The sequence below is a fragment of the Branchiostoma floridae genome, chromosome 17, assembly GCF_000003815.2.
Source record: "Branchiostoma floridae strain S238N-H82 chromosome 17, Bfl_VNyyK, whole genome shotgun sequence".
In the NCBI taxonomy this organism is placed as follows: Eukaryota; Metazoa; Chordata; class Leptocardii; order Amphioxiformes; family Branchiostomatidae; genus Branchiostoma; species Branchiostoma floridae.
Window position 1 is genome coordinate 10,637,928 of NC_049995.1, and position 22,445 is coordinate 10,660,372.

Here is a 22,445-nt window from a genome sequence, read left to right on the forward strand (position 1 = left end):
TGACACACTTACCAGTAATATACTGCTGGCTAAGATGATGACTAAGATAAAGCCCTCAAAGATGTTATTGTCTACGATCTTGAGGGTCTTTAACCTAAACTTGGCCCAGTATCTCCCAAACTTGCTCATGCTGAACTTCTTCCAACACCGAAGTCTCATAATGACCGAAGGAAAACAGTCCTGTACGCTGTGGTCACTCTTGTCCGACACAAGGGACAATTTGGTGTGAGTTCTTTCGTGGAGGTATTTTAGAAGGTTCTTTCTGTCCACTGTTATGACGGAGTCGTCTTTCTGTTTCTTAGGGTTTCTGCAGCTGTTGAAGAGTCCGTTGAGGCCGAAGATCTCCTTGAGCCTCTTCATGCCGTCTTGGATGCTGTTGGTGTTGTTCTCAAAGCTGCTGAGTTCCTCCGAGGCAAAGGAGCTCAAGAGCATTGCGACAAACAGGTTCAGTACCTGGACATAAGATCGGAGATGACATCAACTTTTTTATTCACATATATCTATTGAGAATTTGGCAAAATGCACAGTGCCCATTAAAAATCCTCTCCTCAAAACATCATTATAAAAATAATAATATAAACATTGACTACAAACACAAGTCTACATACATAAAAATCCATCTATAGGATGGATATATAATGGTAATGTAAACGCAGACAAGACAAATGACGAAATTGTTTCCGTAAACCATGAACAATATCGAAACTGTAACTGTAAACGGTTATAAATCATTTTTTTAGAGTCAAACGTTTTGTAATGATTAAGTGACACAGGAAACGGCATAATGTTAAAACTACACAATGTCGTTTACTTCCTTCCTGATGCGTATGCGTTTTGGGTGGACTTTCTTGGTGGCGGCAAGCGGCACATTTACTACTGGTTGATACAATTGGAATAACGTTATCCTAGTGAGACACGATTTGACTTTATTGAATTGGTTTGAAATGTTGGAATGATATATTGTCAATCATGCATACAAACATACATCTAACATGTAATGTGATATTTCTTTCCACCCTCGGTATATAGTTATCAGATTGCAAAGTTGCGCCATTCACTCTCCCTAAGGTGTGCACAACATTCAATGACGTCATCATATAAACTCACCACAAAGTTCCCGACAGCCAGCGCGGCCACGTACATGATGACGCAGCCGTACCCCGACACCGCCATGCAGTCGTACAGCGGCTTGACCCAGTCCCCACAGAGGACCCGGAACACCATCATGAAGGAGTGGTGAAAGTCCACAAAGTTCCACCTAGGAACTTCCTTCCCAGGTAACCTACGCAAACACACAAGAGAAAACAGCAAAATGTGACTATGACTTCTTAGCATATCTGTATCTGTATCTATATCTATATTGCCGGTATAACCGCCGTTCGGCGTAACACACCAGCTTCGCAGGCACGCGGAGCGGCAGCAGCTGGTTATATTACACCGAACGACCCGTCACACCTAACTTTTGCACATCCATCTGCAAGCGTTCTTTAAAACTATCCAGAGAAGATGCCCCTACTGTACTTGGTGATAACAAATTCCACTCAACTATAGTTCTGGGAAAGTACGAATTTTTGAACACATCAATCCTAGGTTGGCAACTCTGGTATTTGAAGCCATGACTGTTTCTTGTTCTTTAAAAGTTAGCCATTGCTGATATATGTCAAACAGTTTCCCCGTCGGAAGTGCACTTTCTTAGCATATAAAACTTAGCGATTGCTGATATTTTAAAATAAAACGTTAGATGCAAGCATCAGATTTGACTACAGTAAGTACCGTTATTTTTAACTACGGGAAGAAGGTACAGTGTACATTTCCGACGGGGGAACTATTTGACATATATGTGTTTGTACCTATTAATCAAGATTTCCCGCCCTGTATATAATTTTTTAAGCCTTTAAAGCCAATGTTCCTCGGATATCTCTGGCTGAAAAATGGTCAATCTGATGTATTTGATGAATTTTGTCATCAAGGCAGTTATTGGAGGTTATTATAAAACATTGCAATTTGGGATACCGTAAGTGTTTTCTCAGATTTTTGTCTGACGAAGTGGATATGAATAAAGTCAAAGTCGTTTGCCTTGGTGGTATTTCATAGAATCCTATAAAAACTGTCTCTATATCTAAACATAGCTCCAGCCGTTTCCGTATTACAATACTAACAATATATGCATTATTCGATTTCTATACAAGGGATATTCATTACTACCTAAAACAAAGGCTTACTTTCGGCGCTGAATAAAGCACATCACGACATTATTTCCCCAAAGATGTTACCTTAAATAGTTGTCTTTGTAATCCTGTCCGAACATCTGCATGCCCAACACACTGAAGATGTAGATGATGACGACAAGGAGGAACGTAAGGCCCCCTACGTCCTGGATGCTGTTAGTGATGATGGTCAGGAGAAGCTGCATAGTCGGCCACGACTTAGCCAGCTTCAACACTCTTGTCACTCGTGCCTAAAAGCCATGAAAAAAGACCTCAATACAACAAAGGGTATTGAATACATGTGCTAGTCATGTTAAAATCAACGGAAGGGTAATGTGGTTTTCGACCTGTTTATTCCTTTTCTTTTTCTTCAGTTCCAAGTGTACGTAAATAATGCTAATGATATCATTCAGACGACTGTACCATGGTTACTGACAAAGTGTTACAATACATCATATAGCAAGTGACAGGACAGAGCTTGAGGGGCCGGTCACCATTATTATAATACATGTACATAAATATGTTTGAGTTTACTAAATAGTCATAGCAGTAATTTGGCAGGAGTAGGTAAGGCTAGACGATATGAAGTTAATATCATCATTATCATATTATAGTTATACTATCATGTCTTATATAGTCTTATTTAAAAAGAGGGTATGTCGTTCCGTAAGGGGCGGTATAACCCCAACTGTGCGCTATAACCCCGTCCGTCGACTACACAGTACATGTTTCAGAAAGCTGTTGTACAACAGTACATGTTTCAGAAAGCTGTTGTACAACAGTACATGTTTCAGAAAGCTGGTGTACAACATGGTGACTTTGTGGTTATTATGAATAGGCTGCCTTATAAGACTAGCTAACTGTAGAACAAATTACCAATGCAATAATCATAAACAACACTTCAAGTCATACCTATTACTACTCAGATATAAGGAAAATACTTCAATGCTTTTACTTATCTTAAAAACACCTCTTTTTGATATTCGTAGATATTTACTGACCAATCTAAAGGAGCGTAGTACAGACAGCCCTTCAACTCCTTCTAGTCCCCACTCTATCAGACTGATGAACACGATGCAACAGTCAAAAACGTTCCAGTAGTCCTGAAATACAAGGAGTTTACTTAGTCAATGACACTGTTTTATAGTCAAGCTTACAGTATTACATATGTATACTAATGCAATGGATCGAAATAATGAGCTAGGGGTTTTGGAAGTACTAGCATGTGAAGGGGGTAAGAGTAGTCGATACATTTGCTATTATACCTGTCTATGCCGTGTCTTCAATCTACGGAACACAGTGCCATCCAATATCAAATCTTTGCCCTGCCCTTCTAACTTCGGAAAGGCAATCCACCATTTGTTTGTGAATTGAATTAATGGTTATTTTGTCAACAATGTGCAATAATGTAGGTAAAGTAGTGACATTCCTAAAGTTGATCTTTTTATGATTTACCTGAAAGTACTTCTTTGGAGTCCAGGCCATCATCTTCAACAGCACCTCCGCCGTAAAGATCGCCGTAAAAATCTGGGCAAACAAAATGTAATCTTGCTATTACAGATTTGTTGTGTGATCAGTGCGCACTATGATCTTTTAAATTTACATAACTAGACATAAAATCACACACTGTGTTGTCATAGGCTGGAAATCTGATTAAATTGTCATGTGACAATAACTTTATGAAAATCTGTGATACTATCTACCCCTATATTATATTCATGTATTGATAATGACCAAAATCTTGATTTTCTGTTCGTCACCAACAATCTCGCAAAAATCTCGCTTGGCACGAGATTTCTCGCGTCTCACGATGTTTCCCACTTAAAATACCCACCTTGTTACCGTCGTCTAGCGTCTTTGCCAAGCCAGCTCTGACTCAGACGCTACCAACGTCTCATCTGTCAACGTTACCAACGATCTCGCGAGAATCTCGCATGGCACGAGATTCTCGCCAACTCTCGCGGCGTGTCCTTACCTTGTTCCCGTCGTCCAGCGTCTTTGCCAGGCTCTGACTCATCCCATGGTACCAACGATCTCGAGAGAATCTCGCATGGCACTAGATTTCTCGCGATAATCTCACATGGCACGAGATTCTCGCAAACCCTCGCGGTGTTTCTTACCTTGTTCCCGTCGTCCAGCGTCTTTGCCAGGCTCTGACTCATCCCGTGGTGGTCCACCGCGAGGAACCCCGTGTTGATGAGGATGCAGATCATGATGAGGAAGTCGAAGAGAGGGTCTGACACCACCCTGTCGACGTAGTGCTGAAACTTGCTCCAGCAACTGGAGGTGCAGCAGACCCACTCACAGCAGTAGTCGAACAGGAACGAGACACACTTCTCCTTCTTTATCTTCAGAGCTCGGCAGCACTTCCCATCGGTGGAATCTCCTGTAATGAAAATAATAATAACATAATTTTTTTCCAACAGAAAAACGCACTGCAGTTCAAAACAGACCCAAATCTACACCACGTCCTCTCTTCCGTAAGAGCCAACGCCCTCTCTTCCCCTAGAGCTCACTTAAATAAAAAGACCACCAATATTTTCGTTACCAAGCACGTTATAGACGATAATATTTTGTCTCTGCGTGTAACAGGGTGCACTTTTTGCCAGTGTTACTAGTTGGCGCGGGTGTACCAATCACTCCTTACTAATATACTGTTACAGTATTACTTGCTGTCTATGACCAACCGTATATTCGTTTTCTTTGTACGCTTGACCACATATTAAAGGTCCATCAATTTTATCTTTATCTAAATAATCTTTGGTGACATCAATCCATTCGAACAATAAAAACCAATTGAAGACATTTGTTATATTCCCTTGTGTAGAATTTCGGTTGTCAGTTATTTCTTCATATTTTCATGCAGCCGCAATACGTTTATCGCTTATATATATAATCACGACTTTCCAGCAATGCTAAGCTGGTAAAATGGAGTATTGAAAGGGCCATTCATTTTCTGTGTTATACTAGTCATTTCGGACAGACACCAGCGACGTAGACAGATGCCATTAGCTAGACGTATTCACAAGAGGGCGCATTTAACGTCATTAATCCTCAGCCTCAGACATTGATTAATCTTAAGCCCCGGTTACACATAGCCGAATTCGGCTCACTAGCCGACCTCCAGCCGACCCAGGTTGGCAGCAGTTCGGGAGCAGTCTGGCCACACCTATTCTTTAGTGCCGAGCATGTCCCGAACATGTCCTAACCATCTCTTGACCAGTACATAACTTAATTCCGACTGAAACTTTCAAAATATTCGGATGGCGCAGCCGTACACCAGCCGACTGGGACAAATTCCAGTTGACCACAGCCGACCTAGCTCCCGAATCACTCTAACCATAGTCGGGAAAGAGTCGAGAGGCCATGTTCGGCTATGTGTAACCGAGGCTTAACCAACTGAGCAGTTGTTCAAATCAAATTTTTTACTCTCCTGGAAAATAACAAACTTATATGATATCAAAGAAAATCGAACCCTGCAATTAAAAAAAAACGCCATTGGGGGCCCGAATCTATGACGCTTATTACTCTCTGTCTCAAAGGCTATTTACCACTTAAAAATCACGCCCACAGTATGTACAAAACATGAAATATCAAAACCGGAATTTCCAATGCTGTACTTCAGAAAATTGTTCACGAACTTGACCTTTGATTTCCTGATCCTTGCACTACTAAATATCATAAGGTTCCATCCATAGTTATTTTAGTTATGCTTGAAGCGGGCAGACAGAAAAACGACAGCGAAAACTAAGGTAATCCTAACAAAGGTAATAACGATGATATCACAAGGCAAAAGTTAGTTGCAGTTGCATTTTTTGTCTTTGATTTATACATACAGCTTTGATGAGTGATACAGGTATCTCACTGCACTTGTGGCACCAGTGTGGCACTGCGGGGCTTGAAAGATTACTCAACGAATTTCAGAGATAAAGAACGAATTTTTCTACGTTTTGTGTATTTTGCTGTCTTCTAACTCATAATGTTACGTATTACGAAACATCTCAATTGTAGGAAATCGGCAAAAATATGGACGCAGTGAACGAACCTCGCAGTGCCGCACTGGTGCCCCAAGTGCAGTGATCATGAGATTTTTAACGACATGAAAAGAATACTGTATTAATCTCTTAGAGACATGATTCGCGTTTCTGTTTCGAAATCATCAGCAGAAATGAAGATCTCAATTCATTTCATATTCTGGTTTTGCAACATAATGATGACACAAGAGACCACGGGCCAGTATGCTCTTCCCTCTATACATTAGCATCAACTCATGAAAGGCACCGCTGGCTCTATACTATTGTACAGCCGAGGGAATACTGACATTCACCTAATGCGAATGTTAGCCGGCTTGAGCGACCCATCGAAAGGTACCTCTTTCAAGACGGAGAGTTGACGGACGACGGGTGGAGTTGGTAATCCCTTTGACATTTCGGGAGAGGCCAAAAGCGTCTTTAGACTTTGGCTTGCAGAAAATGTGCCTTTTGCAGCAATTCATCAATGCCTGTTATATAACTTCATAGTTTATAAGGTTAGGATGAAAGTTTATCTAAGTTCACTTGAAAAATTACATGAGCTAATTTGAACCGTATTCCGGCTAAAGGAATGAACTTGGCTCGCTTAGTCTTTTCAGTTGGATCCAATCGTGACATTCTCAATGTGTGACGTCAGAAATGGGTGAAATGTTGTCAGAAGTCGACATCGACCCCCGTCCCAGGGTTATTGCATAATTAATATTACGTTACGGAAATCAAGAGTAGAAGACAATTCTCCATTCAGGTTATCATTTCTTAAAGTTTCATTTGACAACAATGTTTTGGTCGCATGGTCCATTGTGAATTTTTGCCCGTTATCAAGTGATTGACAGCCGTCTATGAAAGCTTTCCTGTGCAGACGGTATTGGAATAGTCATGCGCTAAAGGCATATCCCACAAATCCGGCTATTTACAGGTACATTTACCCTTTATCTGAACGTCCCTGGAGCATATCTTTCCAGGAAAAGGAGAGGTAAGAAAAACATTTTCCAGGAAAAGAGACCGGATGTGGTCACAAATGGTAGCCGACGTTCTGACCAGAAATACAAAATGTAGTAAGTAGTAAGGCTAAATGACACTCGTCTTGAATCTTTGACCTCAAGTATTGTACATACGTACATAAAAGGTATCATTGTTTTTACTTTCGTAAGATTTCTCGATAAATGACCACTTCGATTGTAAAAGAACATTAGACAAAGAAAGTTCATCCAAGATGATCTTAAAGTTTATATTGCAACTTTATGACCGGCTCATGAACCGGTTATGGTAACGTAAGATTAAGGCTACTGAAGACTACGTTGCCTTTATATCCTTAGCAGTAGATATGAGGCATAGTTCAGTTGTCTTGAACACATCACTATCCGTCCAGCTGGTCTTAAAGTTAATCTGACCTCAGATATTTGGAAACACAGGCACACAAACCCAGGTACAACCGTACAAAAAACAAAGGAGGAAAAATCAAAGAAAAATGTTACCATAACTAGTATTCCAGTTTTAATGTATGTACCAAAAATAGACCAAGGACTGAAATGAATCCTTCAAGATACCGCCCTAGCACGATAATTACTCGCATTAGGCCCCCTTTCCACTAGACGGCGATTACGCTGCGCTCTTACTGTGATCTGAATAGGATATGTGTAACCTTTGATTTCACACTGAGTATATCATACAAAACGTAAAACTTTAAAAGTGTGACCGAGAAGACAGCAAAGCAAACAAAGTTAAAAAAGATACGTTGCTTTTCTATAGAATTCGTTGCGCGGTCTGTCAAATTTTAGGTCGCAGTGAGGGCGCGGTGAGAGCGTCCTCCTAGTGGAAAGGGGGTATTAGAGACGAATTAAGAAAGTGCCTATTGTAAAAGTACCTATTGTTATGGATAATAACAGTATTTGAGCTTAAGGGAGGACAATAAATGCTAACCAAGTCGAGGAATCCAATAACGATCTTTGATAATCAGAATAAATATATTTCAAACGACATGACTCCAAAGTGCACAGCCCTAAGGAATAATGTAAATGTATCTACTAAGCTAGGCAAAGCCCGAGTGAAAGCCCCTTTAAGAGAACGCTATCGCCGATGTCTTTTAGCTAATGAATTATTGGCAATTTTCCTCGAAGCCGTTTGAATACAAAAAAATCAAAAGAAATTGTGAGACTTGTAACGTTAAAAAAATTACATTTCGCAGTTAAAGAATAGAATACTTATTAAAGGATAAGTAAGAATACTCATTCATTGAAAATTTAAGAAATTTTCAGTTGCACATTTCTTCATAATGTGATGATAAAACAATAAGGTATTACCCACAATTTTATGGAATGGTTTATTCATAACATATAAATATACACATAGATATACTAAAACGACATTTATAGCCTGTTATCTCGTATACCTTGATGTAAAAAAAGGCTGAATTAAGTTAGTTTTCGTCTTAAATAGCAACCTTAAAAATATATACAACACAATAGGCTTTCTAATAATCTATACACACCAAGTCTTAAATGAGCAATTATCAATGTTACCACTAGTAATAATGGCAAGATTTATGCATAAATGTTTATTGTGAATCTTGACAGTGTGATGCCAAATGCATTAGTCTAAAAGTGTATACTGCATTACCTTTCAGTTAGTACATAGTACATATCAGACGCCCAAAGGGTAAGTAGAATTTAAAAGCGTCACCAATTGACGATAGTTACAATGATTACTGTAATGCATGGAATAATGGCCACTGGCGCCACGCATCATAGTCTCTTAAACGAAAAGTCAATAACACAGTTCCAAGGAGGCATTATCTTTCTTAAATTTGTTACCATTACGGCAATTTATTTAGTAGCAGCAAACAAACCATCAATCCTACTTATAGGGTACTGTAAATGCATTTAAGTTCGCGGGAATTTAATTTCACGGTAGCGGGAAAATGGACTTTTCGCGGTGGTTTTAATTTCGCAGTAACATCATGCACTGCAGTCTTTGACTGTTATGGAAAAAATTTCGCGGTGATTTGAATTCAGAAAAACCCGTCAGAAATTTGAACTCAATACAGTACCTATAGTTGCATTTTTAAATGTCATTTCCGTTAAAGTCGTTTATAGAAACTGTTCCCATCTCCTTGGGTAGCATTTACCCGAAAGGTAATCATTGTTGAATGTTGTCAGGAAAACGCATACCAAGTCCTTAGACAACTCTATATATAAACATTTTAATAACTTATTGGCATGAATTCCTCAGAAAATCCATAAGCAATAATCTGAATGATACCCTAAAATGTCTCAGAAGAATTTGCATTACAAATGTGATATATCAAATATTCATTGCACTGTTTGTTGTATGGACGTTCATATTGTAATGTAATTTAGTAGTAATTTAATGTAATTAAGTGTTTTACTACAATGTGGATCTTTAGATAACATTCAGGTGTGCAAGATCTATTATTGTCAATGAATCACTAAACTTTAGTGTCAAGCTGTGTACATATGTCATTTTACTAAAACGCAGTAATTTATGGTTGTTGCTTTATATACATATATTTTAGTTTAGGTTATGCCTACATGCGAATTACATATAGATATCACCTTAGATATTCATTATGATTCTTCCCAACTGCTTTCTATTGAAAAATAGTGATCTCTGAAACTAGGTATTATTTTCTAAAAGACTATGATCGCAACGTTAACGTATTTTATAGGATCTATCCAAATAGATTTAAAATTGGCACCTAAATAACGTACATTCACGACTAAAGAAGCCTATGCATCGATTGCTTCAGTTATAAATCATATGATATCAAAATCCTTAAGGAATGGGATAGGATCGTATATCAAGCACTTTAGGTTGCTTTAGATACAAGATGCCCGCTTGTCACCTGAATGATGTATGTTTACAGCTAGCTACAGAAGGCACCTGCATTGATCTAAATATAAATTACAGTAAATAGATATATAGCATGCATACAGTATTCTGGATAGCATAACTTGCGGAAAGAGGCCCACTACACCGTACTTTGGATTCTATGCTGTGATTTCTCACGATGGTCAAATTTGGCCGAAAAGTTTCCATTCGAACGCAGAGTATCGGGTTACCGGGGCTCCCGCGCGGTCCCCGCGGAGGGCTGACGGTGACTGAAACATCTTCTAAAATATCGTGAAAAACAACCTCTCGCACGTGTCTCGTCGATATTAAATGAAAACTGGCAGTGTGTACACGTCAAGTCTTACCGTGTACGTGTGCTACACAGTTTTGTCTCAATGTCTTCTGAAATGTGCATAGTTGGTTGATTTAGAAAGGGTGTTCGGTGGGCCAAAAAAGCAAATACCATATTTAGATTGGTCCTAAATTTGACTGAAAATCCAAATCTTTTATTTCATATAGGTAATGATATTAAGATCAAACTTTCTGTCTTAGGGATTTTTCAACTTCTACTTAAAACTATTTTTATAGCCAATATAAGGTCGAAAAATCGTCATTTTTTCAAGTTTTCACACTCAAAGACTCGTGATTCAAAATTGCCTCCATGTTCCAAAAATCCCTAAGACACAAAGCTGGAGATATTAGTTGCCGACAATATTAGTCCTGAAAGAGTTGATTTGCACGCGTTTTGCAAGCGATTTAAATACCATGTTTGGTCCTATGTCGAGTCGCACTGATAGTGACATAGAGTAATTGATACCGCCGTAAACAAGTGTTGTAACATTCAAGGTCACCAATAATGACGCCAGTAGCTTTGTTACATGTCACATGTTACAAACTAAGCGGCAGCAAAACTAAGCTTGCCAAATAACGATTTATATTTGTGAAAATATTAGTTTTTCTTCTGACGCACGGCACCCGGGAAAATGAGGGTGTTTGCTGCGTATTTACTGTAACAACCTGCGGGTGACCTCGGATGACCCCAAATAGAGCGCCCGTTCTGTTCGATCACGCCAGCGTTCTGTTCGATGGAAGATGATTCGTGTTCTAAATCCCCACATAGAAGTCTGGAAATTTTGGGGCCAAATTTTACCATCGTGTCTGGGGTGTCTGTGTGGCGCAACGGTTGGAATCGGAATCAGTGGTCCTGAGTTCGATACTCGCCATGCCCCTGCCCCCATGACGGTGGAGTAACGCCCACCGATCCTCACAGCTAATCTGTCTAAAGTTGCCCAAAACACCTAAGGATTTGGTGCTGTCAGTGTGTCAACATCTGCACTCTTGCCACTTAGTCCCCTATGTGTATTTCATTCTAGTAAGAACCCTTTGACCGTTCATAAATCTTTAAGACTTTCTAACTTTTTTTAAAAGAATAAGTCTGTAAGAGAATAATTTGCTCCAAAAATGTATTACTCAGAAATGCATCAAATAATAAATAGTGTTTCGGGGTTTGATGATAGAAAAAAAAAACTTAACAGGGAGGAACCATTACTTTATGTGATATTTTGCGGGGTGTTCCAAAAATGTTGCGACTTACACCAGTTATCAATAATACAAAGTTACTTCTGTTCTTTCCATATAATTATGGTTTAATAACATATCGTGCGATTATCCTTATGATAGATGCATCAATCACTGTATTCGTTTGTTTAAAAAGTGAAACTGTATTACCTGTATATACACTCGAAAATATGCCCTGCTATTACAATAAAAATGTATCTTTGTCGTAAAGTTCAAAGCAAATTGTATGCATAAAAGAAGCGCAGTCGTAAAACTAAGCTCCAAATCACGACATCTGAAACATTTACGGCACCTTTATGGCAGATCAATTGAATTAAAGGGCAAAAGCCTCAGGTAAACTTGACAGGCAGATTTCACCACTGGGAATCATCCGCAATTCTGATTACGGCACTGTCGTATAATTCTACATAACAATTACGACCTGATGACCGTTTTGGGACCTTGTTCCCTCTGCTTGTTTTTTGCCCTTATTAACCTGGCTATTAACAAGCATAGCTACCCGCGCTAAAAGGGCATTTACTGTGACCTTGGTCACCTTTTTATGTTTTTTTCGCTTGACGGACAATGTTTCGCTTCATTGAGAGTTGTTGGAATCGATTCAAAGAGTGGTCGCAGGGAATTGTAAGTTTTGCCAAAGTGCAACGTCGGTCTTATGAGAGCTATCGGTCCGTAAATTTGTGAATCTCCAGAGAAAACGTTTTAAAAGGTAACAACAAAGGTTGCTACTTTTAATTTACCAATAGCGTAACCCCAAGCGCCGAGTAGCAGAACTCCAGTTAGAAGCTCTGGGGAAGATGTCTGACAGACATCGAAACGTTACCGGGTAAAATGCATTCTTTTTGTACAAAAGAAATATCCAATATCATATTTTCTACTATTCTGATGAAATTATTTTCGGAAGAATTTTGTTTTAGTTTGCTGAACACTAATGGAGATCCTAATAAAATTAAAACACACATGCACACACACACACACACACACCTTGCTCTGCTTCGCCATTGGGGCTGGTGGTTGATGCCGCACTCATAGCCAAGATGGCGGACGCAGGCGGCACGTTGTTTTCTTGGTTCTGCAGTGACCGGTCTCTATGGCAACTGCACGTCGACTTGATATACTCCATGTCGTAGCCATTGGTGTTCTAATGCAGTAAATAAGATGCAATATGTCATATAGACAATTGTACGTCGTTAAGTCTAGTATGTAGGATTGCTAACGACAAAAACAGACTTATTCAAGTTAGTCGCACAGTTTTTAACATTACATGCATATATATACGTACCCAATGCATGACAATTGATTTCGTATTTAAACAGTTTTCTTGAATTTGTAATATTATTATACCAACATAAAGATAGAAGTCTGAAGCCATTTCATAGTATTCAAGATTCATATTGTTAAACATATACAAGCTGGAAATGATAGCATCCATATCCACACTTTCTTGTCAGGCATATTCTCTGTCACCTAAGTTGCTTGTGTCACTCAACTACTTATCTCAAATGGCAGTAAAAAAAGATTTACCGTTCAGCTTACAAGATGCCTTTGCTGGATAAATATGAGGATCGGGACATCAGAGCACAACAATATATACAGAACCTATTCACAAATCTACGCATGCGCACTTACCTGATGACGTAGCGGTGACCCTGGTGGTTCTACGGTTATACATGTGTAGTGAGAGGGTCCCACACAGCAGTTCCTGGGCCCACCTTCCGCACTGGCTACGTTCTCCGTAGAGTTCTGCTCCACCAACGGGATTTCCACCGGCGGGGTCTCCTCGGCCTCTACCGTCTGCCTGCCGGCACTTTTCGCGATTTTCCGGAGATGGGCTAGTTTTCTCTTTTGAAATCTTTGTCTAATTTGCATGTTCAGCAGGCTAAGTCTCTCTTTGGTGAGTGCAATTAATTTCACGCCCTCGAGTATATACCACATCTCGTACGGTTTTCTGCTGAATTTCAGCATCCAGCTCTCTTCTCCTGTTTCCTGTAGAAAAAGAAGACAGTAGTTCTTGACGTGTCCAGCACAGTACAAGTACTACATTTCCTCTGAAAGACGTTTTAAAGCCATGGCCCCTCGCCTAATAAGTCATAGTAAATGGGCTGACTTACGATCTAAATGTAACTTTGACCTAAAATATAAAAGTTCAATGTTATCTAATATAAACAAAGTATCTGTAATCAATTAAGGATTCTTTAGTAGAATGTTTAAGAGCAAATGTCTGTAAGGATCAAACAATGGTGGCAGGGGTCAAAAAATAGATTTGGCTCATATTTTGCACAGTGATAGTACTTGGTCCACAACCCCTCAAAATAGCTTTCTTTTAGATCAAAACTCCTTGTTGCCATGGTAACGGGTAAACAAAGTTTTCTGGCCAATTTCCCCAATTTTCGCATCTCAAAAACACAGAAATCAACATATTTTACGGCACTGTCTCGGCAACACCTTTAAACCTATCATCAAAACAAAACAAGATCTAAATAGACCAACATTTTGGCTTTATAAGAATTGTTGTGAAATTTCCAAAGACGTACATTTTAGTTCTTGGGCAGCCTGAAAACAATGCAATGTTTCAAGCTTCAATAAAATCTGATTTTTGGCCCAACTTTGTAACGCTATAAGTGCCGCTCTGGTACTTGTTTTGGCTTGAAATTTGTACCATATATAGATAATTAAAATATCTATCAAATGCATTGTTGCAAAGTTTGGTAACTTGTTTGGTTGTCACGTGACTGTCCCTTCAAGTAGGCCACTTTTTGTGTTTGGTGAAAATTGTGAACTTTAGCCATGTTCAAAGTACGCTACATGACGAAGTAAAATATATTTCTAAATCAACTTCGTATCAAAGGTGGATCTATGTATTGCCTATTAAATAAATGCTTGTAGAATTTCGGGTCATGACGTTCAGTCACGTGGTTGTCCCTAAAAGTAGGCCATTTTTTTGCATTTGACGAAAATTGTGAATTTTAGCCATGTTTAATGTACGCTATGTGACGAAGCGTACAAGGATTCTTATTAAACTTCTAGTCAAATGTACATCTATGTGTTGTCTATCAAATGAATGCTTGCAAAGTTTCGGATCATGACGTTTAGTCACGTGGTTGTCCCTAAAAGTAGGCCATTTTTTGCATTTGACGAAAATTGTGAATTTTAGCCTTGGTCAAAGTACGCTAGGTGTCAAAGTGAACAAGACTTCTTATTCAACTTCAAGTCAAATGTGCATCTATGTATTGTCTATCAGATGAATGCTTGCAGAGTTTCGGGTCATAACGTTTAGTCACGTGGTTGTCCCTGAATGTAGGTCAAAGTTTGCTTTTGGCCAGAAATCGCCATTTCGGGCTGTAGCTAAATCCGTCGAATTGTGGAACAGAAATACTTTACTGGCACTGATTCTGATTATGTGAAGCCCTTAACATTGTCTGTTGAATGAGTGTGTTAGTAAGGTCTTTCTTTGCAGTGCAGCTGCTCCCTAAAGTAGGGCAGATAGTTAGCTAAATGCTGTTAGGAGGTTCTGTTACTTTGGAGAAGATGCCTCTTGAACAGTTTCTTTCTTTTAACATTGTCAATGTCCAATGCATATCATATTGGTACTACCATGACCGATAATGGGCTTACAGTGTTAAATTAAAGCTTACTTAAGCAATGACTCTGTTATAATTGTAAATATCAATTTGTACTAAAGCAATTACGATGTTTTAAATTCAGCTATGTTCTATAATGCGTATCAAAAGGAACACTAAAACGGGAACAAAAGTTCATTGTGTATCAACATTCACAATGTTGATACACCATGTATAAATATGGTCTGCTATAAGGTATTTCGATTTGCTAAATTGGCATTTTGACCTTCCATTGTTCTCTCACTAATGAATTATGAAAGAATTAAGCCGTAACGAATATTGATAGATGGGCATGAAAAAATTCTAAATCTGATTTTATGGGGGCCAAATTTATTACGTCATCAGGTTTTATTGCCCCCAATATCATTTTTTCTATGACAAAATACAGCACCTTGGTACAAACCACTGCAATGAAACTATGTTTTTCATGTGCATAATGATGAAGGCTACAAACTCACTTTTGCGCAAACTGATATCTACTAACGATCTGTAGTTATTAAGAATTATTTTTTTTTAATTAGATGAAAACAAACATTTTCTAATTACTACAGATCATTAATAGATATCAATTTGCGCAAAAGTGCGTTTGTAGCTTTTATCATTTTGCAACGAAAAACGAAGTTTCATTACAGTGGTATGTACCAAAGTGCTGTATTTTGTCATAGAAAAAAATAATATTAGGGGCAATAAAGATGACGACGTCATCAATTTGGCCCCCCAAAAATCAGATTTAGAATTATTTCATGCCCATCTATCAATATTCGTTACGGCTCCATTCTTTCTTAATTCATTAATAAGAAAACAGTGGAAGGTCAAAATGCCAATTTAGCCAATCGAAATGCTTTAAGAGACTTCCTGGGACTAAACGTCACTCCAAAAAAACTCTACAAGCATCTAGTTGATAGGCAACAATGCTAACCTTAAGAAGAAGTTGAGTTAGAATCCTAATTTTTTTGTCACGTAGTGTACTTTGAACATGGCTAAAATTCACAATTTTTGTCGAGCACAAAAAGTGACCTGGCTTCAGGAACAACCATGTGACTAAATATCATGACCCGAAACTCTACAAGCATTTATTCGAAGAAATAAAATTAAAGAATACAAAGATGTACATTTGACCAGAAGTTCAATCAGAATTCTTCTCAATTTCGTCACGTAGCGTAGCCTGGTATCCAGACATATTATAGCTCCCGAGTCTCTTCTGTCCTCCTCGCAAATGGCTCGTTCTCATTTAAATGTAAAAATGCTGTCGCCTGCTTTTGCGACTTGATATGCAGCAAATTTTAGACAAAATCACAGGTTTCTTCATTTTTCCACAATCCCTGGGATGTTTTACAAAAGATTCATTTTGGTTGATGGCTTGGAAAGATATCTTAGTGGAATTTCACCCCCTAAAAAATGGCTGTCGCCTGAGAACACGAAGAATTCAAATAGTAGCACCAGCTGAGCAGGCCCTTTGCCCGATAAGGCCAGATCGGTACTGTCACTGATCTTGGATGCTGTGTAAGCTGGGTTATTCCTGTTGCCAAATTCGGTAACAAACATTACCACCACCAGTTTGATGGTTGCCACGGTTATATCATCCACGCATAAGACAAGAAATGACCGTTTTTGTGACACTGCACAGTTTTTCTGGCTTTCTAAAGTAACAAGGACGTGTTGTTGACTGCCATTTGTATCCCACCTTGCTTACAAAATGTTGTACAGAAATGACTGTAACAAACGTTACAATTGTTCGATACTTTTCATGCTTTCTATTTGACCTGGTGTAAAAAAGCTGTCCACTTTTTAAGTGTCCCTAGGGACATCCTCTTACACCTAAATGATGTAGTCAATAAGGCCATTTTGACATTTCGATGAGAACGATCGCGAGTGAAATATGTATCTGCGAAGAGGTCAAAAGAGACTCGGGAACTAAATTTTTTATAATACGGCTGGATACCAGGGTACACGTACTTTGAAAATTCACAATTTTCGTCCGATGAAAAAAGTGGCCTACTTTCAAGGACAACCACGTGACTTTACTTCATGATCTAATTTTCTACAAGTATTCCTTTGATAGGCAGTACATAGATTTACTATTGACAGGAAGTTGAATCAGAATTTTATTTTGCTTCGTAATGTAGCGTACGTTGAACATGGCTAAAAGTCATAATTTTCGTCAAATGCAAAAAATGGCCTACTTTCAGGGACAACTACGTGACTTTACGTTAAGACTCGAAACGCTACAAGCATTCATTTGATAGACAATACATAGATGTACATTTGACTAGAAGTTGATTTAGAAATATATTTTACTTCGTCACGTAGCGTACTTTGAACATGGCTAAAGTTCACAATTTTCGTCAAATGCAAAAAAAATGGCCTACTTTCAGGGACAACCACGTGACTGAACGTCATGACCCGAAACTCTACAAGCATTTATTTGATAAGCAATACATAGATGCACCTTTGATAAGAAGTTGATTAAGAAATATATTTTACTTCGTCATGTAGCGTACTTTGAACATGGCTAAAATTCACAATTTTCACCAAACACAAAAAGTGGCCTACTTGAAGGGACAGTCACGTGACAACCAAACAAGTTACCAAACTTTGCAACAATGCATTTTAAAGATATTTTAATTATCTATATATGGTACAAATTTCAAGCCAAAAAAAGTACCAGAGCGGCACTTATAGCGTTACAAAGTTGGGCCAAAAATCAGATTTTATTGAAGCTTGAAACATCGCATTGTTTTCAGGCTGCCCAAGAACTAAAATGTACGTCTTTGGAAATTTCACAACAATTCTTATAAAGCCAAAATGTTGGTCTATTTAGATCTTGTTTTGTTTTGATCATAGGTTTAAAGGTGTTGCCGAGACAGTGCCGTAAAATATGCTAATTTCTGTGTTTTTGAGATGCGAAAATTGGGGAAATTGGCCAGAAAACTTTGTTTGCCCGTTACCATGGCAACAAGGAGTTTTGATCTAAAAGAAAGCTATTTTGAGGGGTTGTGGACCAAGTACTATCACTGTGCAAAATATGAGCCAAATCTATTTTTTGACCCCTGCCACCATTGTTTGATCCTTACAGACATTTGCTCTTAAAAGGTTGTACAATATTCCGTAGGTGTTAAAAAAAGTACTAAACCTGCAAGGTTGCAATTTACCACATAGAAGAACTAAGCACGTCACCGGAACGTACTGCGCCTGCGCGAAAAGTATAGACATGCTAAACCTTGCTAAACCCCCGGTTTACTAATGGGCCGCATTTAAGAAAGTACGTGCGTATATAAGGGTAAAACTCCGTGTACGTTTTACATGAAACCACATATACTGTGCAACAAGCGGGATTTCAATGCAACGTTGACCAAACCAAGCCCCAAAACACCAGGGTTCGCGCAGGCGCAGTACGTTCCGGTGACGTGCTGAAGAACTATAACTGTTACATTGATCACGTGACCTGAGTGATCTGGTCACGTGACTACAATCAGAACTGTAAAAAGATGGCGGATTCTTATTTAAACTATCTCATTATTAACGAGCAAACGCATCCTCCGCGTTTCTTACAGTTTGATTCTTCAAGTTAATCCACATAGATTCATTTGTCCAAGGAATTTGTCTATACACAACTGGTCAAAACAAAACGCAGCAATAGCTGCATATTTTTATGTGTGTGTGGAAGAGGACAGGATGAAGAACAGAGATATTGAAAAGAAGCTCACCACGGGTTTCAGCAAGTTGTTAATGGCCTCAGCCAAAGCCTTGAAAAGTAACATCGGGTCAAATGCATAGCGAAGAGTAAAGAAATGGCGACAGGATATAACAAGCAAACACTTGAAATAAATAAATTCTTCTCTTATGTGTCCGACAAAAAATCTAAATCCGGAATACCGAAGCTTTTTGATTTTCAAAGTTGTGTACGCACTGCAATAGGTGACAATGAAAGCTGTCTTTTCTTTGTGATTACTCAATTACCAAATAAGAAAATAATGATTTTTCACTATTCTATGTCAATCCATCCAGATAACTTTCTTCATCATGGATTTTAGTACTGATTTCTGGAGTAAAACGTAGCGATTTCATTTTTAAAAAGACAAATCTCTACAACAAAGTAATATGCGGTGATAACTTTCTATATGGCTATTCTCTAGTTAATGAAAAAATGACTAGAAAGACAATAGTAACCTCCGTATCATATGAAGTACAGTCAAACCCGCCCAAGACGACCACACGGGGGACCGGGAAAAAGCGGGCGATTTGGACAGGTGGTCGCTGAGAAGAGTATCGACTCCAAACATGCCCGATGCAAAGTATAAATGGTTTCCGTTGTGTTAAATGGCAAATAGCAAGCACACTGAACACACGCAAAGAAGGGAAGTATTTAATGTCAAATACAACACGCACACTGTAAATTGTAAATCTAACCCAAGCTTTTATCGAACTTTTTTACGATACAGTGTTTTAAAGCTCAATATTTGTACACTAACGTTTTAGTAAGGGAACTTTGATGCTGTCAGTTACCATACAAGCCTTTATTACGTGTTCTTGATCGCCGTATCTGAAATAACTACGGTGCACCTTTCGAATTCGATGCCCGGTACGTCCCGATAGCGTACTTACCCACGGGTGAATGTACAATACAGTTGGACAAAAGCACTCACACAGATCTCTGTTAAAAAGGTATGAGCTACACAGATCTTTCTTTAAAAAAGTATGAGGCTATATACGTTTCAGCATCCATTCAATTTATAATGATATGGATTTAAAAAACTTCTGTAACAACTAAATTCGGTTTTCTTACATGTGTACAACGAAATTTCCTCCCATATTACAGTAGACTACCATATTGACCCACCCATTTACCGCCGCCATTTTTATTCTAAACATAACATCGACGCAAACTGGGAGATTTTGGCAATAAAAACCTCAATTTTGAAAATAATGCGGTCGTTATGGGTCCCAATTTGGGTCGGTCGCGGTCGCGTTTGCCAGGTGGTCGTTGAGAACAGGTCACTTAATGCTTACGTCAATGGGAAAAAAATCGGGACCGAGAAAAAGCGGTCGAAATGGCCAGGTGGTCGCTGAGAGGAGGTGGTCGCTCGGGCGGGTTTGACTGTAGTAGAGATAGAATTGTCTATGAACTGATCTAACCCGTATTCATCGAGTCAAGTTGAGTCAAAATCATTGTACCAATAGTCATAAAACATAGCTTAATATAAGGAAAACTATCAAAGTTGCGTGCTTATTTTCATTTAATTTAGTAGTCTTAAACATTGTCATTGTATAGTTAAAAATATTGACAATACAACGGCAAGTAATTCAAAATTACTCGCTAGTTTTCAAGCCAACACGTATTCCAAATGTTTGCTTGTTATAAAGGGTGCATACACAGTGTGGAATACAATATGAAGGATTGTCAGATGAACAATGGAAGTAATGTAGTTTAGATGGAAACCTATTCTTAGTTTCTACTAGTGTGAAGTGTGAAATCTATGTGTGCGATTTAAGGGTTCTACTTTTCTAAGATTTAGTATTGATAAATGAAAATGGGATGTAATGTAATGAAATGATTCTAAATAATTTATTTCGATCTTTAATAACAAAAACATTAATAAAGTACATATATATATTTATGGAGCCAATGCTAAATGATGATCCCATCTTCATAATTCAACACTAAAACACTTAGAAATAGTAACGCTTGAATCCTATGAAATAGTGCAACTTTACCTGACTAGCTACAGTTAGCCACGAAGTTCACCACCAGAATTCTTCTTAAGAGCTTCTCACTTGTTCTTCGACCAAAAGCGACAGATAGCAAGGTTGGAATGACGTAAGGATCACACTGGGCACAATACACAACAAAGAACACACACACCACGACATATGAACTACGTGCGCTGAAGGAGTAACATCGCTTGGAAAGGCAAAACCTAATCGCAATACAACTAAGCTTTTATCATTTCTAAAATGGTTGTAAAGTTAGCAAATGACAATCCTATTTGATAGTGTTGTTCACTAATGTATGAAAAATCCATTACAGTATTCAAAACTTTCTTCGGCTTATAATTTGTCATACTTATTTGGCAATTCGTTCGATGAAGTTTACCAATACATGCGATGTATAAATCGTGAAACACGAGGTTAAAACATTATCTAAGGAACATTTAGATATGCAATGTTGGTGTGTGTGTGTGTATGTTCAAGTGTTAAAAATGTTAGAAAATGAAACACGATGGTAGGAAAAAGGTTGACAGAGCATCAAGCAGCCAGTAAAAGAAAGTAGCAGCCCCAACTACGTTACAAGGTGTTATGTTTTTTTTTATCGGAAAAAAGAAAATTTGAAAATGACTCAACAACCTTTGAAATAATTGATTTGTCCTAACCGGGCACTATCGTATCTAGAGGATATAAATGAGTTCGTGGTTCTGATTGCGCGTGCGCAGCGAAATGTATTGTGGGTAATATTAAAGGCAAAGGTTTATACCTATTAACGTACGCGTATTCAGAATAGAACCATGTACATAAACACTTATTCACATATTTGCCTTGACTTAATAAAGGGGCCGTCAACCTTTACATTTTAGCAAAGGATTTCGCTGCACATGCACCACTGCTTATACCATGATTTAACATGTGACCTATGACCCTTAAGTTAGAACGGAAATGACGTATGCTTACTAGCATCTTCCTCTTCCGCTCCATGTCCTGTCTCTTCTGTTCTTGGTACGTCATGGCGATCACAGCCAACATGAGGTTGACCAGGTAGAACGACCCGAAAAACGTCACCGCCACAAAGAAAATCATGTTCCAGGGACCGTATGCGCGCATCACCTGAAAAAAAAAACAAGAGTTCCGAGATCTCATGCCTCCGATGAAAATGCCTCCGATGAAAATGTCATGAAATATTTTCAGTTTACGAGAATTTCTTGTTTTTACTCATTTACTAGCATGTATCTATTGGTGACAAAATGTGACAAAATACATTACGCAGACTCTCAGGCAGCGCTACTGATATTGACGAGTCTACAAATATATATGGCCTCCTTTGGTCAATATTGACCATGGTAAAATCCTAATTAATATCAGCCATACAGCGTCGACTGTGGCTAAACACTGTCCTATACGAGAATGACTCTGCCACATGAGGCACATCTGTAAGCTGACTCAGGTCTACA

General features: G+C 38.5%; 1 protein-coding gene across 2 annotated transcripts in view; it reads right to left on the reverse strand.

Moving 5' to 3' along the window:
* LOC118404005 (sodium channel protein 1 brain-like) overlaps positions 1–22,445 on the reverse strand; it is a 179,678-nt gene that overhangs the window by 13,222 nt on the left and 144,011 nt on the right. For both annotated transcript variants that reach the window (XM_035802908.1, XM_035802907.1), the window contains 9 exons: positions 21,949–22,101; positions 13,292–13,648; positions 12,647–12,803; positions 4,328–4,593; positions 3,663–3,734; positions 3,209–3,310; positions 2,274–2,458; positions 1,108–1,282; positions 13–453 (listed from right to left, as the gene is read on the reverse strand). In XM_035802908.1, coding sequence (XP_035658801.1) covers positions 13–453; positions 1,108–1,282; positions 2,274–2,458; positions 3,209–3,310; positions 3,663–3,734; positions 4,328–4,593; positions 12,647–12,803; positions 13,292–13,648; positions 21,949–22,101 — 1,908 coding nt within the window. The remainder of the gene's footprint in view (positions 1–12; positions 454–1,107; positions 1,283–2,273; positions 2,459–3,208; positions 3,311–3,662; positions 3,735–4,327; positions 4,594–12,646; positions 12,804–13,291; positions 13,649–21,948; positions 22,102–22,445) is intronic.